At 39.8% G+C, this 24,566-nt stretch overlaps 1 protein-coding gene across 1 annotated transcript in view; it reads right to left on the bottom strand.

The window, feature by feature from the left end:
• The window catches only part of ROBO1 (roundabout guidance receptor 1), a 411,503-nt gene extending 396,992 nt beyond the window's left edge, over positions 1-14,511 (bottom strand). Inside the window, 1 exon segment of the mRNA XM_080801074.1 lies at positions 13,432-14,511. Within this exon segment, the coding sequence (XP_080657200.1) occupies positions 13,432-13,486 (55 nt within the window). The 5' untranslated portion in view covers positions 13,487-14,511.
• Between the last annotated feature and the right edge of the window lie 10,055 nt (positions 14,512-24,566).

Genomic DNA, 24,566 nt, shown 5'->3' on the forward strand with positions numbered 1-24,566 from the left:
GAAAGAATCTTTATTCGGAAGAAAATAGGGACATGAAATAGAGTTATGGACGAGGGCAATAAAGACCAACCAGAGTTAGGCAAAATAATTAATATATCCTCTTTATGTTCTTCTAAAGGCTGCAGTTACCAGCTATAGAAATAATCTCCATCTAGGCATGGAAATCATAGCTACCCTTTTAGGTGATGAGGAATCTACTACTGCCAAGGCATTTTGTCAGAGCATCGAAATAAAGCTCATCTTTAAACGTGCCTCCCCGATGGACAATGAACTGCTGGTGACGGTTTCCAGCTTCAAATGAATCAGCACTCCTTGCTCAGGGCACATTACTGCTTCTGACCTCTTCCCCTGCCCGTGCCTTGACCTTCTCCCACTCAGACGTTCTTCCCTGCCTTGAGCCTGTGAGCATCTCATATTATTTGTGAGCTGTGGCCAGAATTTAGCATGAGAAGGGCTGCCCCTGATAGATGTCTAACATGAGTAATACTCCTAATGATCCCCAGTGGGACTCGGCCGTATTCCTCCAACCGGATGCGTCGTTTGAAGACAGAAAGAAATCCCACGCACGTTAGAGTAAAACATAACGAAAACCAGAAATTTCTACATAAAGGAGCATTTTGCCTAGATTTGGTAAGAAACAACCAGGTTTTTTTAAAAGAGTTAACAGAAGTTTCTTCGTATGTATTTAGCTTCGCAGTCTGTCTTGAACACCTAAGCAAATGATCCTCCGAATGTTAGTTCAGAAACATTTATGAATTATGCACAAGGTCTCCTCATGGAAATGCTAGATGTGTGCTTGAAAACTGTGCGTAAGCCAGGGTTTTGTAAATTACATAACATTTTTCATTGACAAATTATTGCAGAGATATTTCATTTTCATTTCTGGCTAATATTCAAGTGGCAATGATTTCTGACCCTTTAGATTAAGCTTCTCTCTTGATGATATTTCTGTCCAATAGCTAATGATCTATAAACAATAAAATAAGGGAAACTAGATTTTTGAAAGAATCCTGCGATAAATTCTTGCAGAACTTAAAGGCTCCTCTGCAATGCAACCACAGCCTAAATTTTCTTTATATTACTTCTTCAAATTCCCTTACTGTATGCTCCCAACCTGTAATTCAAATGCAGCACAGTGGTGTGCCTCTTAATAGCAATCAGTAAAGCTTTAGACTGTCTGTGTTGATAATTTCTCTTCTTATTCAAGGATATATTTATTTATTCAGTTCATCAGGGACTCTGAGCTCATCAAAGGGCTTGTCAGTTTGTCTTCTTTGTTTGTTAGCTTTAGGACAAAAGAATAAACATAAACAGTCAAACTGATCACTTTGCCTGGTTCAGCAAACACAATTTGTCAAATGTAAATAGCTCTAAATAAAGGCAGAAGCTTTTGGTTAAATAAATAAGCAATTATGTAACCATTTAACTAGTAACAATATAGGAAGGAAGGCCAAACATCAGAAAAGAGAAAGCTTCCAAAACAACAAAGCTAACAGAAAGTGAGGGTACCCTTATGTGTTTCTAGAGTAAGAATAAGCAGCGACAGATAGGTCAGTCCTATGTGGGACTATGTCCTATGTGGGGTGGAAAATGTAACACTGAAACCACAAACTGCTGACCTGTGGGGTCCCCTGTAGGGTGGAGACATATTATTGTTATTATTATCATTAATTAATAATATTATTATTAATATATTATTAATTATAATTATTCATTATTGTTGTTGTTGTTATTATTATATCAATTGCTCCCATATATCAGTTAGGAGGTGTTATTTAAACATACGGATTTACGCCTTCTCTTGAAAACTCTGGAAGTCTGTCATCTTGGGCCCATCTCTCTCCATGGCAGCATCCAGCCAACCATCCCTGAGACCTAACTCAGGACCTTCCTCATGAGCCCTGAGGAGGCATGTCCATTTTCAACCATCACAAAATACAACCAGAGAAGAAAAAACAGAATCTCACAAAAACTATTTTGTTTTCCTTCCCTGCCAAGAATTGTGACTTCAGCCCAGGAAGAATAATTCTAAGTTGGTGTAGGGGGAAATCAAGGTGGGGAGATAAGTATCTAGCTTCGTAATATGTTTGAAATCTCCTGATCCAGAAAGGTATCACATCCCAGAAATGCTGAGAGAACTTTTAGATAAAATGAAAGATTAGGGGCGCCTGGGTGGCTCAGTGTTTAGTTAAAGCCTCTGCCTTTGGCTCAGGTCATGATCTCGGGGTCCTGGGATCGAGCCCCACATCGGGCTCTCTGCTCAGCATGGAGCCTGCTTTCCCTTCCCTCTCTCTCTACCTGCCTCTCTGCCTACTTGTGATCTCTGTCTGTCAAATAAATAAATAAATAAATCTTAAAAAAAAAAAAAAAAGAAAGAAAGATTTATTAGAAGACTGGGAAAAAGTTAAAAGCTATCCACATTTTTAACTACAAAAAAGGTTAAGTTCCTCAAACTTCATGTTACACTTTGGGACAAGAACAAATAGTTAATTAAAACAATAACAACAGGGGCGCCTGGGTGGCTCAGTGGGTTAAAAATCTTCTGTCTTTGGCTCAGGTCATGATCCCAGGGTCCTGGGATCGAGCCCCATATCAGGCTCTCTGCTCAGCACGGAGCCTGCTTCCTCCTGTCTCTGCCTGCCTCTCTGCCTACTTGTGATCTCTGTCTGTCAAATAAATAAATAAAATCTTTAAAAAAAATAACAACAAAAACAGCAAAACCAAGGGAAATGACTCTTCAGCAAGGGAGGAAAACTGGAAGAAACTGTACCTGGAGAAGAGCAGATGTAGAAAGAACAGAACTGTCTTTGAATATTGAAACAGTTTCATGTAGAAAGGGAACTAGATTTACCATGGGTACCTTTGGAGGATAAAACCAGGGCCAGTAAGACAGGGAATGAAGTTGGCCTTCACCTTAATATGAGAAAAATGTTTATAAGAATTATAAATGGAATCTTCGAGACTATGGGAAGATTGGTCCGGTCACAGAAAGTAACAAGAGTAGGATAAAGACCATGCATTCTGGGGACTGCAGAAAAAGCATATGCACAGAGAGTTAGTTAATGTTCTAATGATTCTCTGACGGTTAATAACAATAATACACACAGTATTATATCCAAATCTATTCATCTGTACATAACTATCCATACAGAAATGCCAAAAAATATCTAATCTCTAAGAATTCAATTAACACATTTACATTTATCTTACACTTCTTCTTCAATTGGTGAAGGTTTTAATAGTCCAAACATAGGCTCCCAGAGCAGTCACACATACCTCTATTAAATTACCTATATGGTAATCACCTATTCATCAATGATATCTTAAGTGCAAGGAATAAGCTTTTTTTTAATACTTTGTTGTCTAGTAAGGTTGATTAAATAAATGAAACAAACGTACGGAATTATTAAATAGTAAAATATGACATCATAAGTGAAAATCTATAATCATGCACTGTTGTAAAATTTACCGCTTCAAATAGATTGTCAGTTTTTCAGATCACACTCCTGGATGCACCTCTCAAACACTTTCTTTCACCTAACAAGATACTCCATTTTTTTCTCTCAACGTTTTCTGGGAATCCACTTTTTACAGGAAGTTTTCCTTGACCTCGTAATTCCCCTTAATCTATCAGTTCCCAAAAGGCATTTCTCCCTTCTCTCACCATATCAAACATCTTTCATTCATATACTGCTAACAATTCACTGACATGATGTAACAATCATTTCCCTATCCATATGTTCACAGCCCAGATCTTTTATTAAAAGTTCTTATACATGATTAGGTATGTCTGCCACATTCTTTAAAGTGTCTAATAGCAACAAAAGTTGACAGCTGGTTAATAATAATTTTTGGTTGTCATCAAGATTGATAGTGTGTAGTTTACTGAGGATTAAAGGATGTTGTTAAGCCCCACTAATAATAAACAAATAGCATTAGCAAACACAAATGAATGGCAAACTGCAAAACTGCAAAGCAATGAGTATGTTTATAAAAATAAATGTTTTATGGACTACTTCTTAAGACAAAGGGTAAAACCTTAGAGCTAAGACCCCAACTCCCATATAAAGGAGGGTTTTGAATATGATACCATTTTGATTAGCAGTACAGAGTAAGGAAGCAGGAAAAGCTTCAATCTTCCCTTAAGACTTATGTAAAGTAACAACCTATGGAAATAATGAAGAGTATGAATGTACCTATCATCTACATATTTGGCAAAAACTCTGGAAGACCAGTGAGTTCAACTGAGAAAACCATACCTTAGAAATTATAGAACACTCTTAGTCAGACATATATATTTAAAAGAGTAAGAAAAAGTAAAATAACAACATTTTAAAAATCAACTACATTACTTCTGAAAAGTTACTATTACAGTACTGTTTTTGATAGGTTTCATTCTCAGATACCTTGTTAACCAATGCTGCATTCTTTGTTTTCTATAAAACTTGTCATCTAAGAAAGATACAGCTTTAAAAGAATAGTAATCACAGATTCTAAATAAGCTTCTGCTTAATGTGTTTCTACTATCTGTATTATCTTATTATCTCTAACAACTTATCATCAAGTAAACCATCTATCTTCAAAATAAAAAAAAAAAAATTCAACACCAGTTCCTTAGAGAAGTTAGATGCCAGTGATAGTATTTTTTTCCTATATATAAGGAAATTTCTATTTCCTTAGACAACTGGGCTATCACAAACCTTAGTCAGTTTTTACTACCTCAAAAAAATGTTTAATATTTATTTATTTGTCAGAGAGAAAGAGCACGAGCAGGGGGAGCAGCACGCAGAGGGAGAAGCAGGCTCTTCACTGAGCAAGGAGCCTGTTGCAGGGCCCCAGGATCATGACCTGAGCCAAAGGCAGAGGCTTAACTGACTGAGCCACCCAGGCAGCCCTCGCTACCTCAAATTTACTCCACAATAGAATTCCACCAAACCAAGTTATGGCGCTGACCTATAGGTTTCCATTTTCTGCGCTGTATTATACCAGGATGCTTTCTTTGTTACGGGTTTTCATGTGACAAGCAGAAGAGAGGAAAAGACAATCAGAGAGACCAGAAGAATCGAAAAAGGAACTAAAAAAGCTTGGCAGCACAATCTACCATAATCTTGCATCACAAAAAACATCACACCCACAAAAACTTGATAGTCTTATTATATACACATTTTATACTGTTTCATCTACAATCATTTCCCTTTAAAGGAACAGTGCAATGCGTCTGTACAACGGGGAAGAACAAAAATTCTGGCTCAGACATGCTCGTTTCAACTCCTCACTCTACCGAACTCGCTGACTGACCATAGTCAAGACACCAACTTTTCTAAATCTCATTCTCCATATTGATAAACAGGGATGATGGCAATACGGCCATTCCTAATGTTGTATTAAATAAGGTAGGGCATGTTAGCACGTTCTGGGGGACAGACAGTAAACACTTTATAAATTTTAGGCTTTACAATTATTATTATTACTACTATCAATCCCTAGTCCTTCAGGTTCCGTGTATGCAGCTGGCCCTACACTGCCTTAATTCATCATTTAATTAATTAATCAGTTCATTTCTTTTCCTCATCAGGACATATGTATACTAAATAACCATGTATATTTAAAACATATTAAATATGTCAATATGTCAAATGGAAAATGGTGAAAGGATAATTTTGAACATGAAACCCTAGGAAATGATGAGCTCCTCAAACTGAATGACCCATGATAGAGAAAAGCCCAATGGATGCAATGAATTTCGTTTTCCCTCCGGCCACACTAAGCCTAACTAAAAGTTGCCCTCCTGATGCTTCTATTCTACCCTAATTCAGAGACTGATAGTGACGATGTTATCAGTGGAGGACTCCCCTCTCTGCATAGTACCCAGAGGCTCTGACAAGCTCCTATTTTCCTCCTACGTGTTTAGGTCTGGGCAATACATTACTACGCTCATTCATTTAAGCAACCCCAAGTTCCAAACCTGATACCGGACTGCTAAATTAATTTTCACTTCTCTTCAAAGATGAGGGAGAAAAACCAGTGAGTTTCTCTTCCAAAGCCTGTAGAGGTCTGTTTGCTTTGTTCAGACAACTTGCTATCTGAATGGTCTGCAGACAGTAAAATGACTTCCCCCCACTAAAGTCCCTTAAAGCTACCCAGAGGTGTGTGGTTAACACATACAAATGTGCCTTAACTCACTTTGTTACATGAGTGAGCACCATTTTAGTGAGGTTTCAGAGTAACAAAGACTGCCTTTTAAAGCAAGCCTGGGTAAACAAAATCCACTTTAGACCCTGAAACGAAAAAAGTGTACATTTTCAAATTCCTTTATCTAGGGAAGGGATCGTAGGCAGACACTTGTAGCCAAACTAAGGGCTAGTACATCATTGGAAAAGTGGAAAAGACATCGCAGGCTAAGAAAGAAATATAATTAGCGTACAGGCTATTTACATTTGGAGATCCAGTTATGAGACTGAGTATAACTCATTAGCACCTTATGATGCCAAATGATCTCGAAACGCATGCGTGTGGCCCCATTCTCTCATTCTTTGGCCCCATTTTCCTTTCAAACTCCACCTAGGATTGCTAATAACACCTAGGATTGCTTCAGTCCCGTCAGAGGGGAGACACTAAAACAGGATCCCTGTTTCCTCTTCGGCTAACATCCAAGAATGAGTTTACCACGTTGATGTATTTTTCCATAATCGTGCATGAATTATGACCATACATAACATGCTACCAGGACCTGAATGCTCATATAAACATTGCATTGTTATGCTTATAGAAATTTTAAGTTACATCAAGAGATAACATTTACCTAAAATGATTTTTAAAGTACTAAATTGTCCCATGTGACAATTTTATTTCTCTTAAAATACTTTCCCTCACATTCAAAGAAGAATAGACAAGGAAGAAGAATCACAGTGTTAGGGATACAAACTGGGTGTCCAACAGTCTCAAGAACCTCCCGCAGATAATTTTAGGGGAAAGTTCCAAGGACTCCAAGCTCCTGCCATGGCTGACTGTGGCTAAGCTGTCTTTGGTTCTCAGGCCATGTACAGAGGAGTTGAACGCAGGCATAGGTGGCCCATACTTTGAACTTGATACTTTCTGAAATCCAATCAACAGCATTTTCAGAAAGTGTCACCAGCAGCTGCTACTGCCAGAAGTGCTTTAAAAAAAAGTTTTCTAGTAAAAAAACCAAAAAATCAAAAAACTAACATGAACAAAAAAATAGATTCCCCAAGTACATGGTATTATTAGGAATTCAAGTCTACTCTTCTTATATGCTGTATACATACCAATCAAATACTTGACATAAAAAGGACATATTCCCACTTAACAGAACCACACTGCTCTGTTGACATTTGCTTGTGTCCATTGATGGTGCTTTTAACGCTTCATTTAAGTGTCAAACTAGGTGACAGGCATTAAGCCTACAGACTATTCTGCATCACACCAGTGGCTGAAGAACACTTTCTCCAATTGTTTACCTTCTATACATTCTTCCCTAAATAATAAGAAAAATTAATCAAACCAAAGAGATATTCCTTTTCGGCTCTAAGCCATGGACAGCTGTGAACATGGCAGAGGCACTTCTCTCGGTTGAGGGAATCAGAAAGATTGATGCACAGTCAAGCTGTTCAAAATATTGTTATATGGGTGGAACAACATTGTCATAAGATGTCTGGAAGCCAAGCAAAATCTCAGAAGTAAGGGGATCTGTAGCTGCCTGTTTGGGCTGAAGGGAAATAGGACTGAGATCTCCCATGAAGCAAGCAACATGACACCTGCCAGTGTTAGAAATAGCCTTTTGGATGGTTAAAAAAAAAAAAAAAAGAAAGAAAGAAAAAAGGAAAAAAAAGCAGAGAGAGAGAGAAAGGCAAGGAAGTGAAGATCAAAGCTATCTCCCAGTACACTACAGATAATCTTTCCCTCTTCTTCAACAGCAAGATTGAAGGAAAGGGCTGAAGGTAGAGGGAGAAGGGGGGAAAGGAAACCATGCTAATCCAGAATCGTAAAGAAAGGAGGTGGTCTTTGATCTCCACAGGATGGCCACTTTATTGGCTATGCATAAGCAGTTTCCAACCAGCTGATCAACCAGGTATTAATGCTCAACCCTTCCATGATCAGTAACCATGAAGTGAGTCATCTGTGAACAGCAGTCAAGCAGAAGGCTCATCTACCACTAAATGACCGCCAGCCCATGCCCAACATACAGGGGCAGAGTGACCCCAGGGGAAATGATTGTCTCTCTGCAGGCTCTTCCTTGATGAGTGCCAATTATTTGCCTTGGACTCTGAGCAAAATCTTTCTTTCAGTGTGCATGAATGAGAATGGCATTCATTTTCCAAAATATGACTTGGAATCTATGTGCTTCGGCATCACCAGCAGTCACTCTTTTGACTTCTGTTCAGTCACCTCTTTTAAGCATGCCCCCAAGAAGGCAGACATGATAAAGCCTCGATGTGAATCGGTTCAACGTAATGAACTGATTGTCTTACCTGGTGATCTAAAAATGCAAAGACCATTTGCTTAATGGCAGGAAAAGGAATGCCTCCCTTCCAGATTTTCAAGTGTTTGGAACCACGGTCTTATTTAGGTGTATTTTTTGGAATGAGTTTTAACATCAAGAAAAAAAAAAAAAGGTATTGAACCATCATCTTTGTTTTTACATTTTTCATTTCTCTCTTTCAGCTGAGAGAGTACATGGTGGTTAAGAGTTTTGGAATCAGCCTGGTACAAATTCTTGCACTTTCGTATCTCCTAACCTTTCCATGATGTAGTTTCCACAAATATAAAATAGGGATAAAGTAATATTTTATTAATAATAGTACCTATGTCATCAGGTTCTTATAAGCATTAATAAGATAAGGGTGAATGTTCAATAAATGATAACATGTCTTCATGGCAATAGAACTAGTCATTGTAGACTTTCTTATGGTACCCCAAATCTCAAACGCTCTCTCTTTTTTTTCTTTATTATTTCCTTCTTTTACTTCACTGGTCTCCTCTAACCAGAAGTGTTATGATGTAGAAGACAACTACTTAATTTTTCACTCCCCTCTATAAATCAAGGTAGTCAATATTCTAAAGTTTCATTAAACATGGCTTAAGAGAACTCTTCTTTGAATTTATCAAAGATTTAAAAGTTTCAAATTGTTTTTTTTTAAATACAAAATGTTCAGTTTTTTATAAAGTTGAAATATATGGAGTGTACATACTGACATCAAATTTTCAGAAATCCACTTCTCAGATTTGCTTTTCATCCTGTGTGTGGTCAGAGAGTGTGGTCAGATATGGCTGCTCGCTCTGCTCCCACTCCACTTCTTTCCATATTTTTCTTTTTTAAGATTTTATTTATTTATTTGACAGACAGAGATCACAAGTAGGCAGAGAGAGAGGAGGAAGCAGGCTTCCCGCTGAGCAGAGAGCCTGATGCAGGGCTCGATCCCAGAATCCTGGGATCATGACCTGAGCCCAAGGCAGAGGCTTTACCACTGAGCCACCCAGGCGCCCCTCTTTCCATATTTTAAAACTAGCTCACTTCTGAATCTATTTCTACTATAATTCTCTAGACATCTGCTCCTGTTTCACTTTTTTTTTCTTTCTTATTACCAAATTTCTTATTTTTTTTTTTTTAAGATTTTATTCATTTATTTGACAGATCACAAGGAGGCAGAGAGGCAGGCAGAGGGAGAGGAGAAGCAGGCTCCCCGCCGAGCAGAGAGCCTGACGCCGGGATCACGACCCGAGCCGAAGGCAGAGGCTTTAACCCACTGAGCCACCCAGGCGCCCCCAAATTTCTTAATTTATTCCACAGATTACCTTAGGTCTAATTTTCAATTGGAGAACAACTCTGATTTCCTTTTATTTTCCTATAAGAAATCAAGCCTGCAAGGCAATTACTCTTTGAAAAAGTAAACATTTTTAAAAGGGCCAGAAATTAACATGAGCATTACCTTAGCATTTTTAGTAACATGGACGACACATGAAGACTCAACCGTTTATAATCGTCACTGGCAAGCTGCCATTCCATGTTTCCTCCCCATCATATCCCTGTTACCAGCATTTTAAATTTCAGATATCTACTCAATGTAAAATAAACAAACAACTGTCATTGTAGGTTTGAAATTTAGCATTTGACACCACTTTAGCTCACACAGGAACACTTCATTTGTCATAGTGAAGACTGAGGGAAAAACTTCAGGTCAACTTTCTATTCCAGATTTTAACCATAAATATTTTAAGTGTTAGAGGGCTCATTATCGAGAAATAAGGATACTTAAGGATGTTACAGTATTCAGGTAAGTATATTTAAATGCCAAAGAGTTTATTAAAAAAACTAATAAGAAATAGTTGGAATTACCAAAGAATCTTGTGTGGAGGTTTTGGGTGGGAGAAGACCAGAGACCCAGATAAGTGGCTCACATAGTGAAAATTATCTAAGAAATATCCATCTTCCCAAAAGAAAAAAATCCCCCCCCCAAAAAAAAGAAGGAAGAAAGACAGCACTGCAAATTTTTACTTTATGTGAAATTTGGATTTCATCCTAAATTTGAACTGGAAGTCAATTACTTTTTCTCCTTAAAATCAGGTTTTAGAAAATGGAGTTGAGGAGAGGAAGTCTATCAAGAAAGAATGTTTAGAATCAGTCCCTGAGAGATCATACAGATTCTTTTTCTTCACTGCTACCCCAACTGCTCCCCTCCACCAAAAGTCTAGCTATCCACAGAAAAGAACACTCATATATCAAAACTCACTAGGGAAATTCACTTTAAAAAAAGGAGTTTCTGAATATCCATTTTTTTCTAAAATCTGTTTCCTAGAATAGTAAGAGTTGTAGCATTTGATTAATAGGTAAAAGGCTACAAAAAGCAAAACACAAACTGAAGAAGAACATTTGATGTCAAGTATGACATCAACACATCAAAATGGGAGTTTTGGGGTTTTTTGAAGAAAACTATAGGACCTTGTTAGGTTGGCATCCAGATTTAAAAAAAAAAAAAAAAGGAGAAAAGAAAGAGAAAGAACTGACAACCAATAGATACTTTTACAGGTTAAATCTTGTTGAAGGTACCTTACTCCTCAGTACACTTTGATTTATTTAAGCTTACCACATTTCTCTTAAGTACACTCCATTAACAAGTGATAGACTGTGATCTTAAGCTTGAGGCAAGATATGAAACACAATCTTTCAAGAACTTCATTCATTCCCTGTCCAGGTGTCTTGAGCACGCCCAACTCTAGTTACTTATCTGAGTTCTGTGAAGTTTTATTCAAATCAATAGTGTGGCTTTAGAACAGCACATGGTCAGGAAATCACCCCAGCAGCCCAGCAATTTTGCCTCCCAAGTTCAGATTCATAGCAGGAGTGAAAGTCATCAGAGGAATGATAAAAAGTTGCAGGTTAAATCTGAGAAAGGCCCTCACAAGGACCGCCTCTGCCCTCAACCTGGGGAAGGAAGCAGACAGACACCCCTGTGGGGAAAACTCAAGCTTATTAAAAATCATCAGTGACTTAAATGGAAAATTAAATTGGAAAAAAGCAAAGCCAGATATCAGTTAAGCTCTAAGATCAGAAATGCCTCCTGTCTATTTCAACGACAAATCTCAGACACTAATTAATCAAATTATCAAATCTGAAAGGACGGTACACACACACCCCTCCCCCCCACCCCGGATATTTCTCCAAGTGAAGACAGAATTTGCACACAGACGCGACCAGCCTTCAGTGATACCCTATTAGTGTGACCCTATCTTTAATCTACAGACCTGATAAAATGTCCCAACATATACAAACTCAGCTCAAACAGTGACTAATGATCATTAATCCCCCTATCTTCAGTAATCTGCCCCTCCAGTCATTTATCACACTGACACCTCACTTTACACACGTGAATAAACTTTAACTGAGAAGGTGAATCAACAAAAAAAATCTCAAAGGTGTCTGAAGTTGTAAATTAAACTAGGGGGAGACAAGGCAAAGGGAGACAAATAGAGAGATCAGGTCTTAATGTTTCTGATTTGCATCCATGGCTGGGCTCGGGGTGGGGAAACTATTCAGTCCTTCAGATCTGCAAACTAAGAAAAAAAAAACCTACATTACAGAGAGGGGAAGCTGAAGGTAAGGAGAGTCAGTCCCAAAGAGTTGGTTTAATCTACTCCTCCGTTCCCTGCGAAATGTATGAAAACTTCAGTTTTCTGTTTTCTTCAAAGGAATAACAATGTAATGAAATTCTGAGTTTAGCTGCAAATGTTCCGTTTAGTCAGGAAGCATATTCAGTAGGCTAATTCTTTTAGGGATCTGCTATCGTTTAGCTGATGTGCATTTTTTTTTCATATTTCATTAACTTAAGTAAAATCTTTGGTCAAAATAGAAACCATACCCATGGACCGCAAAAAGCTAAAACCAACTTTTCAAAACTGTTTCATAATCATGAAAATTGAGTGACTCTAAGTTATAGGCCCTGATGCAACCTGAAGGTCAGTATTCGACTATAAGAAAATCCCCTGAGGTGTAGAGTGTGTGTGTGTGTGTGTGTGTGTGTGTGTGTGTGTGTGTGAAGGCCTGAAATTGGAGCCTTGATTGAAACCAGAATCTACCAAAAGCAAAGAAAGAAAAGTTGAGTCGTGGCTCCCCCTTAGCAAAAGTTTCTTAGGGAGTTTGAAGAAAACTATTTTAAGTGTATACTTGTCAGAAGGACCTCATTGCAGCATCCTTCCAACACATCATGTAGAGAGTTTCAGTACCATTTAATTAATCGCCAAAATCCTAAATTCAGCCTTGCCACGGAAAATTCCCAGGCAACTAACTGTTCCCCTTCAGATAATTGCAACTGCCTGTTTTCCTTCTAAATCCAGCCAGGCAGAATGGCTAGTTGATATCCTACCGTAAGAAGGAGTTATTTCCTGAAGTTTCTTCGGAATCGAATTTAATTACAGACTTTGGTTACATAAAACAACTACTAATAACCCCTTGTACTCGGAAGAGGAGGGGCGAATGGTACGACCAGGTCCAGGAATCCTGGCGGGTCTCTGGGCCCCAAGTTCCCCGGGCGCACCTCTCCCTCTCCGAAGGAAGAAGCCGAAGGATGAAACTCATTTTGGCTCATCCTAAGGCCCCAAGCTCACCGCCAGCCGCTGCCTCCTCCCACCCGAGAGCTCAGACCGTGCGTTTGCCCAGAGTGATCTGGGCGTGCCCTGAACTTGGCAAAAGGCCGAGGTCCGCGATGAGGCTTAGGGGTCTTGGGGGATGGGGGGAAAGGGCCGACCCAAAGTGCAAACTAAGAACCTTTTCGCTTAAAACTCCTTACATGGATCCAACCCCTCCAGCCTTAGAAGGGAGAGGTCGCAGAAAACGCAGTTCGGGGTTTGATTCCGAAAAGTGGGGAGGGGCGTGCAAGGGAGATGAAGGGTGAATGAAGAAAAAAGACGCGAGGTTACCTGAACAGAGACATATTAATCCAAAAAGGTAAAAGTGAGCAGGCTCCGCGATCATTGTCCTCGGGTGGATCCTGCATACAGTCTCATGCCAAGAGGAGGGAGTAGAAATGGGGTCCCCAAATTTATGAAGCCACACACCACACACACTACACACAAAGGCTTAATATAAGCAACGTGGGTCAATCCGCCAAGTTTTCAGGGCAATTACTTGTCGACCTTTCCGGACGCTTGTCAATACCTCAGAGCCCTTTGCAGACTAAGAATTCCAAGGTTTGCCTCCACTGGCTCCGGGGTTTCCGAGGAGGCTCGGCCACTTCCAAGAACCATCCAAAGCGAACAACAAAGAGCCGAGGCAGAAGAGCAGTTGTGCGGTTTCCTGCCTCCGGGTCTCGCCGAGCCTCCCGGCGTGCGCCCCCACACTGTGCGCCCGAGCGCCGCGGCGAGGGCAGGCGCGGCAGCGGCAAACTTGGGGTGTGAGAACTGCTTAGGGAGGGCCAAAAAAAGTGCTTCTCTGTCCACAGTCTAGCCCAGTCAACAGCTGGCCACCAGCGGCGGCGAGGAAGGCAGCCAAGGCAGCGGCAGCAGCTCTGGAGGACGGGCGAAGGGTGCTGGGGGTGTGCCTGGGTGACTCCGCGCGCTGGGGCCGAACGAGGGGGCGGTGCGGCGACAGTGGGTGCCCGAGCCGGCCCTTGCTCCCATCACTTGGGGGATGCGGAGGGCACTGGGGACAGCAGCAGGTCCGCGGACAGACGCGCGCCTCCCCGGTGCCCCCAGCCCCGCGCAGCGCTCACCATCGCCGCGGGTCCCTCGCTCGCCGGGGCGCGCACTCAGGGCACCCCGAACTCTTCCGCGGCCGGGATGCTGGAGCCCAAACTTCCTGAGATTAGCCGCCCGCAGCCCTGGCTGTAGCCGTAGAGAGGCAGCTCCTAGACCTCCCCTGGGTGGCGGAGAGGGGCGAGGAGGATGCTGCTGCGGGTGGGAGCGACGGCCGCCGCTGCTCACCCGAGCTCCGCCGGGATCAGCAGCGTCTGAAGTTTCTGCTCTCACGCTGCCGCTCCTCTGGCTCAACCGCTTGTGGGTTTCCCCACCGTCCCCGCGGCTCCCAGTTTCCTCCCTCTCCTCCCGGGCCCGCGAATACTTAAAGGGGCCGCGCAGTCCTTTCCGCGCTTCGCTCTACCCTCTCCAGACGCTGGTCTGGCAAGTTCTGCTCGTTAATATTTCCATCCGCCAGCCGGGGTGCCCGACTGCGCCCTCAGGTGAGAATCAAACTGCTCAGTATCAGAAATCCAAACAAATGGGAACTTGCCTTGTTCCTCTGGCTACCCCTGGCTCCCCTGCACCTTTCTCCAAATGGAACCTCCCAGCCAAAGACTTCAAAAATCCTCCTGGTCCAGTTTAACCTCTTCTTTACCGCTTCCAAGAGTTGGAATCAACTCTCCAATAACTCTACCCTATATGACTCCACATTCCCATTTTTGTTTTTAATCAAATGTGGCCAAACAAGCCTGTAGGACGGGAGAGAGAGTGATGACTATCTAGACTGTGTTAACGATTACTCTCTATTGCATAATAGACGGGCATTCTCTTTCAAAAATCACGCTCTTTTAAACTGCATTTGTTGACAGTCATGTAGACAGTCTATCCAAGTGGAAGGGCGCAGGGTGAGCCATGGGCTCTTTCTGTGTCACCAAGAGCCCCTCCTTCAACTTCACTGACTCTAGGTATTAGAATGTTAACAACGGGGAAGTAATTCTGAAATAGGGACACGTGCAAAAAACAAACAAACAAAACCAAACAAACAAAAAACCTTGCCGATCCCAAAGTTTGTATAAGAGAAGCCATTCAGCATTTTCTAAATCAGAGGTCCTGGCCTTTGATACCCCATAGACCCTCCCTGAAACCCCAACCTACCAGTTACTCTTTCTGTTATGATGCCAAATCTCAGTTTTCTCTTCTCAAAAATAGAGACGCTTGAGATATTAACAAATATTAACAAACCGTACCCAAAGCAAACCAAACCTGGCATATCTGAGGAGCAATCTTGCATTCATTCACTGCTTTCTTCTTTCTATTAAGTGAGACTCTGTGTCTATATAACACCTGAGACATGGTGAGTGCCCCATAAATGGTAAATACTGCTATTTAGAACTATTCCTTCAAATAGATTATTACCTACAAAATTATGTATAATAACTTCAAAATTGTTATTTGGTATCTATCTGAATGTACCAGCCCTGTTTTCAGCAGTTGTCTCTGGAGAGGACAAATGCATGCTAGAAAGTTGGGTGGGAATGAATTGGCTCTTTATGCTGTTACACTTTTCTATTTTTTTTTTTTTTTAAGTGAGCACATGAATTACCTAACGAAAGATAAAATTTTAAAAGCAAACCACACATTCATTTTGGTTGTTGTTGGTACAACCAATGACCGTGGAACAACATTTTGTAGAAAGAAACTCTGGTTAATAGCGCCTATCTCTGAAAGTGAAAGATAGTTTCATCCTGAGAAAGCTGACTGAAAATTCAGTAAACAGGCTGGAGATAAGAATTCAAAGACTCCAACCAAAATCTTTTCAGCAATAAAAACAAGAATGTGCAGTAACTGTTGGAAAACATACATCGATTTGGTCTTTGTGAAAGGATATTTAGTGAGAAACATAGAATATATCTTTTTCTTCCTTGGGATAAAACATGCTTGTAAGATAAGCTTACCCACTAACAGAAAATAAATAAGGTAAAGCATGGTACTTGAGAAAGAGAGAGGAGAAAATCCTCCAAATCCTCATATCATCTGAGTGCATTTTAAATAAAGATTTTGAACATCCACGTAGTAAAACGTGTGTATTTTTAAATGTAAACTGGAATATGTATGAGAATCCCTATTGCATTTTTTTCCAAAGTGGATCTCCTGGTCCCTAGAAGTTTGCTAAAATTTTTCAAGATCTCCTTCACTGATCTCATTATCATCGAATGGAAACCATATGAATACTTTTTTAAATTCAACCCTTTTATTTTTCAACACCCCCGCCCCCATCTCCTCTACCTTATACTTAGAGATTAGATTACCGAGGAGTCAGCAAAAAGAATCCTTAAGGAGTTAACTTTTGGCCACTCCCTGATGAGGACCATCATCACCAACCCATCTGCTGGCCTTTCTTCTTCCCATGTCTCATGCACAGTGTGCTTTTGTGCCAATTATGTCAGTAAGGGTGGCACCTGGAGACAAGAACTTGTAGTCAGAAGGTATTAGGGATCTATAACAAGTGAAACTCAGTATTCCTGAGAACTTTGCAATGCCTTCCTTCCACTCACTTACTTACTCTTACCGGTGTGAACAAACACTTTATAAAGCTCATCTATGTGGGAGAACCAGTAAAGGGCTCCATAGAGACAAGATGCAAAGAGAAACTCCATCACCAGGCCCTCAGAGCTCTTACTATAGCAAGATACACAAGTCCCAGAGTGGAACCGATCAGAAGAAGTAGAAACAATGTGTCACTAGGGTTAAATGATAGTTCAATCCTTCCTGGAGATGAATGAATCATAACAACTTGTCCTTTCCATGTCTACTCCTGGAGATTAAATTACTAGTAGAATGCATAAAATGTTCATGTTCGGTGTGTCTGTATGACCACGCATGCAAGTGTGAGTGTGTACACGTGGATGTGACATCTACCTATGTAAGGTCTGCAGGCAGCTCTGACACGTGCAACAGAACTCTGACAAAGAACAAAGGAAGGAGAAAATGTCCTAACTTGCACTCAGAAACTATTCTGATCACTATGATCTGAATGAGTCGCAAATTCTAAAGTTCCATTTAGAAAATTCTGATCTCATTTGGAGCTTATGAAATTCAGGATCCCTGAAATGTCTCCTTGAGAATTTTGAGGATACCCAAAAATAATACACTCAAATAGTTCTGGAATGGGGCTTCTTTGACAGGAAAGATTCTGGAGCTGTGATAATCTCTTTGGTTGGTCTGATCCGATTTTATCTCTCATGGGGGTAGTTACAGGAACTCAGGAAATAACAGAACTCCCAGAGTCCCTCCAGGGATCCCAGATATCACCTACCCAGATCAGGAAGAGCAGAGTAGAGTTCCTAAGGAAACTACAAACCAGAACATTGGTCTTTCTTCACCTCTTAAGAAGAAGCCTTAGAATCCGATCATGCCAGGGCCTGGGATACTGTCAAAAGTTCCAGAAGATCTGGTGAAAAGCAGCATAGTACACACAGTAAACACAAAGGCTATGCTGCGTATTCCAAGATACTATCCCTTAGGGTACAACCGCTAGCTTAGCAATTTTTACATGAAACTGCTGAATAATCTGTGAAATCTTTGGTATGTAAATTAATGAACTGGGCTGAATATTTTAATAATTTCAAATCTGAATATTTTTTCTAAGTTTGGATGTATAAGAGAAGTTCCATTCGGAGATAAGTGGGTAGGGTAGTGGGTGGTCAAGTTAGGTGACCAACTTTTGATATCAGCTCAGACCTTGATCTCAAAGTCATGAGTTCTAGCCCAGTGTTGGGCTCCACACTGGGTATGAAGCGTACTTTAAAAAAAAAGAGAGAGAGAGAGATAAGTTCCATTCAATAAAGTGACCTAACAGGGGCGCCTGGGTGGCTCAGTGGGTTAAGCCTCTGCCTTCGGCTCAGGTCATGATCCCAGGGTCCTGGGATCGAGCCCTGCATCAGACTCTGCTCAGCAGGGAGCCTGCTTCCCTTCCTCTCTCTCTGGCTGCCTCTCTGCCTACCTGTGACCTCTGTCTGTCAAATAAATAAATAAAATCTTTAAAAAAATAAAAATAAAAAAAATAAAGTGACCTAACACATCTGTTGGAAACATTGACTGTCTTGAGAAGTCGTATCTCTTTAGTAAACATTGCTCATTGTCTGCCATGCTGCTCATGTAGTAATGTCTCTAATCCTTCATTCCTAACTATTAAGAACCTCAGCTTTCCTCATTAAACTGTATATGGTCATTCCTTGGGGGGGGGAGTTATTTTTTTGTTTAAATGAGCAATACAGTATTGCTTACAGATTCTAACTGCCTTATGTGATAGCAACAAAAGTCATATGCAATAAATCACATGTGGTGGAGTATAGGTTTAACACACAATGGCAGTTCAAGGAAGAGAGAAATAATTTAGGGACAGAGGAGTAACAAAAAAGGAAGAAAGAAAGAAAGAAAGAAAGAAAAGAAAAGAAAAGAAAAGAAAAGAATGGTAGATAGGATTTTTAAATATGCATAATTTTTTTTCAAGAAAGATTAAAATTTACCTTGATGTTTTCTTTAAAGTGTACGTAGGGCACATTTTAACGTTACTTTTGCTTGTTTGCTTCTCTGCCTTTTAGAATGTGTGATTATTGGCCCCAAACCAGGAACCATAGGGAGAAGAGATTTCCTGGGTTATCTGTCTTCACTTACTTAAAGACTTAAAGCACTGTCACCTGGGCCAATTTCTTCAGTACAGGAAAGAGTGGGAAAGAACTCCATTAGTCTCGCTGTCTCTAAAGCTCATTAAAAAATATCAAGTATGATGCACGCAAGCTTCTGTGGAATTACTGTAAATGTGTTTGCCTTTTAGCATCTCAGCATCCTGGGGACTTGGAGCTAGGTGCTTTATTGTTAAGTCTTTTTTTTTTTTAAAGATTTTATTTATTTATTTGACAGAGAGATAGATCACAAGTAGGCAGAGAAGCAGGCAGAGAGAGAGGGGAGGAAGCAGGCTCCCTGCAGAGCAGAGAGCCCGATGCGGGGCTCGATCCCAGGACCCTGGGATCATGACCTGAGCCAAAGGCAGAGGCTTTAACCCACTGAGCCACCCAGGTGCCCCTATTGCTAAGTCTTTTTGATAGAACCTGGGACCTTCACTATTAGCTACGTAGGTCTTGCTAGAATTTACTCCTCTAATGTGTACAATTTGTTTTTGAAGATGAAGGAGAGGACACTGGGAAGTAGCTTTGATTGAGGTCAACATTTTGGGGACTTTACAGACATTATCTTGATCTAATTCTCATCATGTGATGTGGTACATCATGAGAGGTGATCGTGTGAGGTGCTATTATTATCCTCACTTAGAGATGAGGTTGAGATATTAAATCATTAACTGAAGGTTCAGGGGTCTGGGAGTCATGATCTTCTATTTAAACCCAGTTGGTTTTGAACCAGAGCACGTGGTGGTGGGGGGGTGTGGGGGGTGTGTGGAGAGTTACATGGTAGGACAGGCTTGGGAGACTTTGAAGTCAACACATTTAAGGATTTCCCAAAGCCTTTAATATGCAAATGATTATTGAGTCCCCAAGGGAAGAGCATGTGGAGAAGCCCTGTGTTTCTCATGATCACTGCCCCTCTACCCCACACTACAACAACAGTAGTATCTCCAATGTTCCACATCTGAGGATTAAGATTTTCAGCCTTCCCTGGCTAAGTTGCTCATGTTACTTCTGTGAGGAAAATGTATTTGTCTTGAAATGAGCAACGCAGTATTCCTTCCTGAGAAAGGCTGTAAATGTAAGTAACTGCCCTTCCAGGCCACACTTCAAAGCCCAGCCAGAGGGGTCCTGTTGAAACCTGAGTCAGACCCTGTTTCTCCTCTGCTCCAAAACCTCCAGCGGTTTCCCATCTCACTCGGAATGAGGTCACTCTTCTCTGACCGTGTCTCCTTCCCCATTTACTTGCCAGTGCTCACAGGGCCTCTGTGCTATTCTAGAATGTTCTCTCAGGTAACGACCTGCCCCAGATATTCTGTTCTTCATCTGGCTTGAGTCCTCACTTCCATAAATCCACCCAACTACTCTCCTCTCTCAGGTTTTAATAAAATCAAATGTGCTCAGAAGACCTTTTTCTTTTCTTTTCTTTTCTTTTCTTTTTTAAGATTTTATTTATTTATTTGACAGACAGAGATCACAAGTAGGCAGAGAGGCAGGCCGGGGGGGGGGGGAGAAGCAGGCTCCCCGCTGAGCAGAGAGCCCAATGCGGGACTGGATTCCAGGACCCTGGGATCATGACCCGAGCCCAAGCCGAAGGCAGTGGCTTAACCCACTGAGCCACCCAGGCGCCCCTCGGAGGATCTTTTTCTGACCACCAATGATAAAATTACATCTTTACACAGTACTTTTCATTTCCATTTCATGTTTCATTTTTCTGTTTTGTTCTGTTTTTCTCACAGAGCCCTTATCCCATCTAGGATACTACATATTTCTCTCTTTTTTAAAATGTCTTTATTTTAAAATGTCTTTATTTTAAAATCTTTAAGATTTTATTTATTTATCTGACAGAGAGAGAACACAAGCAGGGAGAACAGCAGGCAGAGGGAGGGAGAGAAGCAGGCCCACCGCAGAGCAGGGAGCCTGATGCAAGGCTCGATCCCAGGACTCCAGGATCATGACCGGAGCGGACAGAACTGAAGGGAGACGCTTAACCAACTGAGCCACCCAGGCACCCCTAGGTTACTACATATATTTTTTATTTGTGGGTTGACAGCTTCGTTCCTCTGAAAGGAATTCTTGACTGTTTTATTCACTTTTATATGTCCAGCATCAACAGAGCCTGGAACTCAAATCTTTGTTGAATGAATGAATAAATGAATGGATGGGTCATTTTTCATGGTTAATGTATCTTTTGGGGAAAATGCCTCTTTAAAGAACTTATTTCTGTAGTTTTAAGTTATATTTTCTCTAATATGTAGTCCCATTATTTATTTAATCATTAACTTTTCATAACTGAGAACACTGAAGTCTAAAGAAACTGAGTTTCCCCAGAATATTCCTTTAGTCGTACTTTTATTCAAAACCAGAACCCAGTCCTTTAAGTCAATAGACGGGCCCCTGGGTGGCGCAGTTGGTTAAGTGGCATTCCCTTGGTTTCTGTTCAGGTCTTCACTTCAGGGCCCTGATCTTGGGGTCAGGCTCTGTGCTCAACACACAGTCTGCTTAAGACTCTCTCTCCCTCTGCCTCTCCCGGCTCGCTCTCACTCTCTTCCTCAAATAAAGAAATTTAATACATCGCTAGAGATCTCTTTCCACTGAAACAGGTTAATGAGAAATTCTTGGACCAGGGGATGCTGGGTGGTTCAGTTGTTAAGGGTCCGCCTTCAGCTGAGGTCATGATCCGGGGTCCTGGGATTGAGCCCACATCGATCCCTGCTTGGTGGGAGCCTGATTCTCCCTCTCTCACTCCCCCTGCTTGTGTTCTCTGTCTCTCTGTCTGTCAAATTAATAAAGTCTTTAAAAAATATATTCTTGGACCAGATTTTCTACCTTTAGAATACTTTCATCAGTAGAAACAACGCAGTACAATACATATTGTATTATTCTACATTACAGAGTAATGTAGAATGTAGTAATGTAGAATTTTTTGTATTTCTGACTTATCTTCAGGAATGCAGGAACCGTGGCTTTAAAAAAATTTTTCAACTCCTAATATCATAAACTAATATCACCTAACATTTATATAGCACTATATGCTAGAGGTACTATTCTAAGTATTTTATACATTCCAACTCATTAATATACTCTGAATCCTCAGAAATACATTATTTGATCAGTGACTATTATTGTCCTATTTTATACATGAAGAGATGGAAGATGTTCAGCTAATATGAAGCCGAATACATATTTGAACCTTGGCTACTTGAATTTATCCCCACACCAGACTTTGAGGTACAAATAAAAGCTGTTACTTCATGTTATTCTTACAGATTTGGTTCTAGCTGGAGAAAGCTATCAATATGTAAGTTTTCTTTCGTTTGTTTTGAGATCTACTTTCATTTTGGGAATAAGTACAAGAAAGTGACTCTGAAGTATATGCATCTGTAGTTCTACTTCTATATGGAATTTAGATATTTAAATCTTTTTTATTTTATGTACAAAATGTACAAAGGGGTTTTTTGTTTCTCTTAACTCTGATAAGAAGGCACGGAAAAATACATAGTACAAGTTCTTTAAGAACTTTAAAGTATATTGAAAAACATAAAGATGAATGTATATTTATATCTTATCATAGAATTTTGCTATCTCTTTGGTTCTTCCAGATATATCTGGTATGAAGCATATACTATACTAATCATGAATTAAAATTCTCTTAAATTGGGATCTTAGTTTACAGCTGCACAGCTGAATGAAACACTCTATAGGCCCACAATCTGAACACAAACTGACTATTTTGTAAGTAATTTACATTATATTTAATTCTGCAGATGTGTTTTACAAAACTGTTTAAAGTTTTTGGTTTTTCATTGCTTTTAAAAAATCCTTTCAAGAAATATTTAGAAGATTGAGCTACATATGTTGGGATTTATGTCTCATTTTGTACATTTATTATGCTTAACCCCACCTGCTGCTTTGTTTACTCTGAATAAAGTTTTACGTAGGTTTTAATGGTTATTTTAATCAGTTCATTAATGAAATATTATGTTGATTTAAAAAACAACTTGGAAAAAAAATAAAAAATAAAAAAAACAAAAAACACCTTGAAATGCTATTAGAGTTTCCTATTTAGAGGTTATTTTCTGGGCCAGTAAATTAAAAGTAGGCCTCCATATTTAATAGTGTACTAACCAGAAGGAAAAAAGTATCCAACTTTATCATAAATACTACTACTAATAATAACATTAATAATAAGGCACTAATTAAATTGTAGTATTATACATCATTTAGAAAGTTTTATGTTATTTATTTTTCAGCCTATTAATGTATTTCTTTCTTAGGGCTTATGGAAAAATGACTTCTCATTTGAAAAGCTAAATAGGGGCTTTGGGATTGAATAGCTGCCTGGTGTGATTGAGGACTAGGATTCTAAATCTGGAGGTGCTCATTCTTGTGGATAAATACTGAATCCATATCCCACAATTGTCGGTGAGAAACAATCTGCTGTTGAAATTGACATGAAATGTAAACCTACTGTCTTAACAACAAGGATAATTATATATTTTCCCAAGAGTTTAATCACCTCCTCTCTAGTACCCTGGCCGCATTCCAACAAAATCATCCAATTCCATTATTCTAACTAAAAGTCTTTGTTGATTTGATCTAATCACATCTTCTCAATTTCCTATCACTATGTAGTACTTAAAAGCTGCCTTATTACACCTAGCAGGTAGAATTTCACTGGTACAGTACATATCTTGTTGCATTTATGTATCGTATCAGTATCTTTGAAACAAAACAGATGTTTGCGGAAGTCAGTAAAACCACCTTACCAACACAAATATCATATAAAAATTATTCAAAGATTTCTAAACTTTAATTTTTACTTTCTTTTTTTTTTAAAAGATTTTATTTATTTATTTGACAGACAAAGATCACAAGTAGGCAGAGAGGCAGGCAGAGAGAGAGAGGAGGAAGCAGGCTCCCCGCTGAGCAGAGAGCCCAACGTGGGGCTCTATCCCAGGACTCTGGGATCATGACCTGAGCCGAAGGCAGAGGCTTTAACCCGCTGAGCCACCCAGGCACCCCTAACTTTTATTTTCAGTGCTGCAACTACAGAGTAAAAAATTATTTTACGAATTTAACTTTTCAATGTTTTGCCACAAATATTCTTAGATTACATACTGAAAGTAACATGATTTACATCCGTGTATTCAGATGTTAATTGATTCTAATGAGATTTCATTTAATTTTCTTCAAAATATGAGTAATGCATTTTTAGAACATTTGAAAAATGTCCCCCCAAAACCCAAATTTACAGCAATTTACTCAGATATCATCACATATGCTGTCAACATTTTATTGTTGGTCTTTTTTTTTCTTTTCTTTACTCTGCATGTAGAGACTTTCCTTCTTACAATATGGAATAGTACTCTAAAAACTGCTATGTAACCTACTTTTTCACTCAGCAATATGTCATAACAATTTTTTCCATGTCATAAAATATTCTTTAACACCATCATTAAAAGGGTAAACTAGAATTCCATCACATGAATAGTACTAAAATACATGTAGCTATAATAATGGTTATATATCTAATAATGGTTAGATATCTAAGTTATTTCCAATTGCCACTAAGCTGTATAGAATCTGGTTTTAAAAAATCGTATGTTATTGTCTTGCTAGTTACATTGTTGCTACATTTCATTTTAATCACAGATATTCTATCAAAGTGATACATACTTCCCACAATTTAAGGGA

Source organism: Martes martes, assembly GCF_963455335.1.
Source record: "Martes martes genome assembly, chromosome: 1".
Lineage (NCBI taxonomy): Eukaryota > Metazoa > Chordata > Mammalia > Carnivora > Mustelidae > Martes > Martes martes.